The following is a 7,548-nucleotide window of genomic DNA, read 5'->3' on the forward strand; positions in this document are numbered from 1 at the left end:
TGATTCACTCTGAAAATGTCTCTGTAAGTCCTGTCTTGGGGGGAAGGGTAGGGATTAAACCAGCTCAGTCCTCTTCCCTATTTCCCTATTTGTTGTTGCAGCCGTAGGAAGAGCTGTCCCACTGATGAACAGAGAGCACATTGCAATCATCAAGCGGGCAGTGTTTGAACACCACTTCTATTTTAAACAAACATAAATCAGTCCGAAAAGATTAGCAGTGTTTAATAAAAAGAACATCACTATTCAACAACACCAACGCCCTAAAAGAAAATAAAACAGAACGATTACATAGCTAAAAGTAAAACATTACTCTTTAATAAGTCATGATTTAACAATCTAATAAAACAACAACAAAGCTCGTCGAGGCCAGAACCCTATAAGCCTGTAAAGGTGCCTGTCAGTCACACATGTACAGTATGATACACTCACTCCTGAGGATGATTCTTTCATCACTGGCAACAACCTGCTCCACAAGAACAGTTTGGGACTAACGCGACCCCAACTGTGTGTTTTTAATCCATTCCCATGTAAACCCAAGGTGCCTCCTTCAGGTGCAGCAGCTCTGAGTTCTCTGTTGTGCGCTCTCTCCTCTCCTTCCAGTGCATCTTCTTCTCTTACCTTTTTTGGTTAAGTTTACCTGCTGACCCATCCAATTCACACCCCTGCAGTGCTGCTGCTGTTGTTCCATCCCGCACCGCCACTGAACGGATTGCTCTGTCTTTCCTCTCTTTATCTGGAGATAAGATACTTACTTTTGAGATAAAGCATATTATGATAAATCAAATGAGCTTTATCGCTTTTGTGCATCTGGGTGTTTGTGTGTGTGCGTGTGCGTGCGTGTGTGTGTGTGTGTGTGTGTGTGTGTGTTAATACAGCTGCTTTGCAGATAGATATAATCTGTGAATCCACGAAGTGTTGCAGATGTGCCCCAGGTTCACTGATCAGGGAGGGAAAATGACTGAGCATGATCTGTGGGAACTAACTTCTTGTAGGCATCATAGTTTTTATTCCAGAAATTATTTTTTATTTTGATAAACTACACAGGTTAGGATTGTGGACTGTATGTTTAAAATATACAATCAGACTGAAAATTATATATTTAATATGGTAGATTAGAAGTTTGGGGGAGATATCTATATTATTTATACTTGGAGGACTTTCTTTGTATGTATTCAGGTTAGAATAAATTGTTCAGGCAAAGTATTGCGCGTGCCTGCCTCTGTGCGTGCGTGTGTGTGTGGGGGGGAGGGGTTTGTTGGAGACACTTGCTCCCTCTAATTAGCAGTCTGCGCCGGTAAAGAAACTCAGTAGAGCGACCTCACCAAGGCGCAAAGGCATCCGAAGGCCACTTCACCTGTGTGACTTTGACTGTGTGAAGTTGGACAGAGAGGCGGTCCGGATGCTCGCTGCTCTGCGGTGTGCTGCCCAGCTTAGCTGACAGTCTGTTACAGCTGAAAGAGCAGTTTAAGAAAAAAGGAAAGAGAAAGAAGAAAAAAGCACTTTGACGCTTGTCTTGTGAACTCCTGCGCGCCCCGCTTATCCGTTCAGCGCCTGGCCTCGGACGCACCGACTTGTTGCCCCGGCTGAGCTCTGAGGGTGCCACGGCTGCTGCGTTGCGTGTCCGACCTACAAGTCAGCGAGAGGACTTAAAAGGCTGCTGTAAGGATGATGTCCTACATAAAGCAACCCCATTACACCATGAACGGGTTAAACGTGCCTGCCCCTGGGATGGATGTGCTTCATACAACCGTCGCTTATCCACGTAAGTTTGAACTTTTATAGGAAAAAACAAAAAATACGCATTTCTGTCCTCACAGTTTCTAGAATCACGTTTGTCAGAATGGTGCGTAAAACGCGCAGGTTTCGATGCTTTAGCAAACGAAAACATTCTTTTCTGTTAGTGACCGATGCTGAATATAGTCTCTAATTATTACGCTGGACTGAATAAAATTGAATATTTCGGAAGAACTCTGTAGTAAGAGATATTTTGTCCGTCGGTCTTTAAACTTCCACATTATGCGGCTCTGTGGATAAATTTATACGTGAGATTTATTTTTTAATTAAATGGAAAACTATTAGTTCTGAATTCAGATGAACATAGATTGTTGTTGTTACCGTTTTGTTAACTTTTCTTAGCGGCTTCATTAACGCTCAGATTGGTATTTTATATATTAGAAATTCTAATATATAAAATATTTGTAATAATTCTTGTTCTTCTGCAAATACAACAAGGCAGTTGGCTCTATGCACCATGAAGGGTAGACTCACAGTACTTTTAATGGAAATCCTATTTTATGAAATAAAAAGTCGCCGTTTCTGCTTTTCAAAGTAAAGGGAACTCCTCTAACAACCTCTGACTATGATACTTCATTTTGAGACTTATTCTATTTATTTTTTGTCTTTTTCGTGGGGAAAACATATTAACAACTGGCATGGCATAATACTGAGATATTTCTATTAATACTTTTTAGTATTTGTTGTCATCCACGCACATAGCTGGAAAATAAAACTGTCCAAAGAATCACTTGAGCGCTTGTTGTGTTCTTTTTCTACAAAGATGATTCAAATCACTCACATAAAAACTCATAATTCATGCCGCCCCTCTGTTGATGTTAGCACGATAATCCCCTCTCTATGTCATTTCTTTCAGCCACTCCCAGGAAGCAGCGCAGGGAGCGCACCACCTTCACCCGCACACAGCTGGACATCCTGGAGGCGCTCTTCTCAAAGACCCGCTACCCAGACATCTTCATGAGGGAGGAGGTGGCCCTCAAGATCAACCTGCCTGAGTCACGTGTCCAGGTACTGGAGAAGTAGGCTACTGCCAAGATGGAGGCCACTGTGTTCAGGCCTTGTGCGTTCCTCATAGTGTGCTGTGTTATGAACTTCTGCATAGAAGTCTATGTCTATGCCTCTGTAACCCAAACCTCTGATTATTAATACGTTATGACATGTCTGCATGACTGGTAACATGTTGAATCTATTTTGTTTTGGTGACCTCAGGTTTGGTTTAAAAACCGCCGTGCCAAGTGCCGCCAGCAGCAGCAGCAGAGCAGTGGCCAGTCCAAGCCCCGGCCTCCCAAAAAGAAGGCCTCGCCAGCGCAGGAGCCTAGCGCTCCTGATCCCGTTCCTAACCCATCTGGCTCATTCAGCCCCTCCTCAGCCCATTCTGGCCCCAGCCTGGCCCCGAGCTCCAGCACCGGAAACACTGCCGTGTCCATTTGGAGCCCAGCCATCTCACCCCTGCCAGACCCCTTGGCCTCCTCCTCGGCGCCCTGCATGCAGCGGCCCTCACCTTACCCTATGAGCTATGGCCAGCCGTCAGCCTACACCCAGGGCTATGCTAGCACAACCTCCTACTTCACTGGCCTGGACTGCAGCGCCTATCTGTCCCCCATGCATTCACAGTTGTCAGGCACCGGAGGTGCTCTCAGCCCCATTGCTGTGCCCTCTATGGGGGGCTCCTTAAGCCAGTCCCCAGCATCTCTGTCTTCACAGGGCTACAGCACTGCCTCTTCCCTGGGCTTCACCTCTGTCGACTGCCTGGACTACAAGGACCAGCAGGCCTGGAAGCTGGGCTTCACCACAATGGATTGCCTGGATCACAAGGACCAAAACTCCTGGAAGTTCCAGGTTCTCTAGAAAGGGTGTCAACATGCCACGTGCATCAGTGAATCCCATGTAAGATAGGGCAAAGCAGTTCTCCCAGAGGACTTAACATTGATTTCTCAGTTTGTCATTTGTAAGATTTTCTGTAGGAAATGCATTTGATTTAAAAGGTTTGGAGATGAACAAATGAATGAGTGTCATCGATGCTGCCTGACTGCAAATCATGTCTGTTTTCTTCTTCGTGTTATCTTAAATAAGAGAACAAACGCCTTTAAACAGTTTGAAGGAAAAGACTGGAGAAACAACACAAGCTATCTCTTTCTCTCGCACACACGCACACACACACACACACACACACACACACACACACACACACACACACACACACACACACACACACACACACACACACACACACTTTGTGTTCCATTTGCATAGAGTGAAAGGAGAGCTTTTTGTCCTGGAGGAGCTCCTGTAGGTCCTCCTTCAGGGTTACGTTATTTTGAGCTATTTATTATTATTAATATTATTATTTGAAGTTCCATTTGAATATCTAATTTGACTGCATTTAGATCTTTTTTAGCTTTCGTGTTAAGTATTACAGTGTTCACCTTTAGTGTCATCATCCTGGTCTGTTTGATGGAGAAAAAAGATAGATTTTCTGTTTTAAATGTGACACATTAAAGTGATCTATTCTTTACATGTTTGCACACTGATGATCTTTGGGATGAGTTCCAGTTTGAAAGTGTAGCTTTAGCGGATTTGGAAGTCACAGTTAGGGGTCAGTGTGAAGTGGACGTTGGATGTAAAGTGGCCATGTTGTAGCAGTGGGCTCTGGAGCCGCCATGTTTGTCATAAGGCCTGCATGGCTCTCACTGTTCCATCTTGGTTATTTTAGCTTATCTGATTCTGGGAGTGTTCCAATCCTCTTAGAATCCCTTCAGCAATGCCCTAAGTGAATTAGTTAGGATTATTGCCCTACCTCCCTCTGTCTGTCACCTACCTCAGCCTCTTCTTCCACTTCCATTCCCCTCTTTCTCCTGTTTCCCTCCATCTTTTCTGTCTATTCTCTCCCATCAGCTTTGCAGTATTACTTTTTCCTCCACCTCTGGCTCTTAAAGCCTTTTCAGTTTAGCTGCATCTCTGTTGTCATGCACATCTCCCAAAAACAGCTGTCTCACTGACCACAGTGCAGTTTAATAAAGTGCTTTTTGCTTACAGTTGTTTCATTAATTGTGTTAGCTCACTATCAGCTGAGCGGTTCCACTTATTTCACCGCTCCTCTGACAGTCCCAACATGATTACTGCAACACCAACTTACTGCTGACATCACATAGGAGCAGTTTGTGTGTTGCAGTAGGTTTGGTCAAATGTTTTAAATAAATTCCACGTTTTTACCCAAAAATGGAACAGTTTGCCATTTAAGCTGAGTATCACAAAAACTGTTCATGTCAGCCACACTAGCATAAAAGGTTTGATGACACATTTCTGATGCCATTCTGATATTTACAGTAATAAGTAATACCAGTTTTTGTTGCCATGCAAATGGTCTGATCACAGCCCTTGACTATGAAAATGTAGCGCAGCGAGAGTAGTGAGCGGGTAGCAACGGACATTTCAAAGCATTTTTCTGCACTCGACACTGACCTAATCCCACTCTGTGCTCTGCTTAATCCCTCTGCCCTCCCTCTCTGTGGTGCAATTGGTTAATCCCTGCATCTGTATGCCCTGATTGGTTAACCTCTCTTGGATGGAGCAGTGCACTTGTAATCTCCCCCCTCAGCACAGAGTGTTTCAGACAGACATTTGCGCTGTAATCCCACAGAGGAGCAGATGTGATGGGGGATGGACGGCACTGAGCAGACCTTGAGGAAGGTGAATACGGGAAAGCTAAAACACCACAGACAGACTGCGAAGGAAAGCTTCAGGCTCTGAAGAAGAAAGAAACCTAATCAAGAAGTTCAAGTGTTATTACAAGTAAACGTTACAGGTTAAAAACATAACAGAAACTAAATGTTAAATATCTAGAGCCTAGAGGTCAGCCGAATGTACCTTCATTTCCAGTTGGTGCGCGGACTAAACTAGGCTTAACTCGGTTGTTTTAATAGAGTGGAGAAAATACAACACAGCTAAAAGTAAAAAACAAAAAAAAGATGATGATGATTATTAATATCATTATTATTTTATATCCGACGTTTTTTAACTTCAAAACAGAGGTCAGATTAAAAAACATCTCCATGGTTTTATCAGGTGTCTTTAGTCCATGAACCAAGCTCACTGTGGGCAGAGGTGATATAAGAAACTCTACTCATAACCAACACATCAGATTTGTTTTCAGGGAAGTTTATAAAATGTTGGCATCACTCAAGAATTTAAGATAATCGATGTTGCTTTTGGATAGCAGTGAGGACTCTAACGGTGTCATTTCCATAGCATTGGTGGGGAACACTATCAAAGATCACATTTTTCCTGGCCAAAATATATTTCAAATATATGGTAAATATATGTTGTATTTGTGATGCTCAAAAATATATATTTTTGAAATTGAAAATATATTTTTTTCAAACCAAAATGCATTTCAAAAGATATTTCAGAGTGAAGAAAACACATTTCCAACCTTACAGTAAAATGTATATCAAAGTATCCTTTATTGAAAATGTATTTAGTGCAATAATGATGATGATAATAATAATAATAATACTAAAAGTAACAACATGTTTTATGTTCATCTGCAAAAAACAGTTGGATTAAAAAAAAACAGAATCAAAGGTTTAGCAAGAATTAGGTTGTTTATTCATTTGCTTACAGTATTTCACATTACACAATATCTCACTATAATGTAGCGTTCACTTGACTTTGAAATTATCTGTCAGTGATACAGTAAACAAGATACAACAACTGCTATGTACGCTTTAGTTTGTGACAATATATACAACATAGTACTTAAAGGAACACACTCCACTTTATTTTGGAAATAGGCTCATTCTCCATCTCCCTCAGAGTTAAAAATGCAGCGTCTTCTTTCTAGATCCGTACGTTAATAGGGCTCTGGAGCGTGATCTTACTGGATGGGCGTAGCCAGGATTTTTGGTTGAGGCGCCATATTAGCAGGCCAAACAAATGCTTGCTGTGTGGTCGGTTGTAATGTTAGATTGCACTACCAGCAAGGGAATAAGCTTGAAAACAGGCTCTCTTTTCATTGTTTCCTCACCTGGAAGCATCATGAGGGAGCTTATGTGTTGGATGTTACCAAAAGAAGGCGTCTAGCCTGGATAGCAGCTGCGAGACGAGCTGATATTCAGATCTCTACCAGCCACAGATATCTGTTGGTGTGTTTCAGTAGTTTCATTCTGGTAAGTTCTAAATAAGTTCATATTACTCTTTTTATTTTCAATGCGCTCTGAGGTCATAGCAAATTAGAACAAACATGCAGAACTACCTTTATTTCTAAAGTTGCTAATTATTTGGCATTATTGCAGGCAAACCAGCCTATGAAATGAATGAAACAAATCCTGACTGGGTTCCAACACTACACATGGGGCACTACGAAATCTTTGTACATGCTACATACATACTACATGCTACATACCACCATGCCAATCAGATTACTTCTTCCATGTGAGGGTGAAAAGGTGACCCTCCTGGATAAGATGGCAAAGGTTTGCTGCGTTTTGGTGAACATGTGCCCCAGTGTGGTAGTAAAACCAGGGAAAATGCTCTTGTTAAATACTCTTAAAAGTCTTGTGCTGTTTATGCAGTGATACATTTTCAAAAGAGACAGTAAATTACAGAATTACAGAAATTGGGTGATATTATATAAATGCTGTCATGATTTTATGTAAACATTTTGTCATTTGTAAACTATACATGACATTGACTCTACATTGTAACTGATGTGATGTTCTATAAAGTGGTTTTAATTAAAAATAGGTAAACATT

At 41.9% G+C, this 7,548-nt stretch overlaps 1 protein-coding gene across 1 annotated transcript; it reads left to right on the plus strand.

The window, feature by feature from the left end:
• Nucleotides 1–1,323: 1,323 nt before the first annotated feature.
• Nucleotides 1,324–4,465, plus strand: crx (cone-rod homeobox). Its single transcript, XM_085471346.1, has 3 exons — nt 1,324–1,762; nt 2,651–2,802; nt 3,004–4,465. The coding sequence occupies exons 1-3, from the start codon at nt 1,666–1,668 to the stop codon at nt 3,640–3,642; spliced, it is 888 nt and encodes a 295-aa protein (XP_085327472.1). The 5' UTR covers nt 1,324–1,665; the 3' UTR covers nt 3,643–4,465.
• Nucleotides 4,466–7,548: the final 3,083 nt, after the last annotated feature.

The sequence above is a fragment of the Copadichromis virginalis genome, linkage group LG10 (assembly GCF_057382275.1).
Source record: "Copadichromis virginalis isolate Kocher_CV1m ecotype Utaka linkage group LG10, C_Virginalis_male_GT1.1, whole genome shotgun sequence".
Classification (NCBI taxonomy): domain Eukaryota; kingdom Metazoa; phylum Chordata; class Actinopteri; order Cichliformes; family Cichlidae; genus Copadichromis; species Copadichromis virginalis.

Coding starts and splice junctions, on each gene's coding strand:
- crx (XM_085471346.1), top strand. CDS start 1,666: ATGATGTCCTACATAAAGCAACCCCATTACACCATGAACGGGTTAAAC. Junction 1,763..2,650: donor TACAACCGTCGCTTATCCAC/GTAAGTTTGAAC, acceptor CATTTCTTTCAG/CCACTCCCAGGAAGCAGCGC. Junction 2,803..3,003: donor TGCCTGAGTCACGTGTCCAG/GTACTGGAGAAG, acceptor TGGTGACCTCAG/GTTTGGTTTAAAAACCGCCG.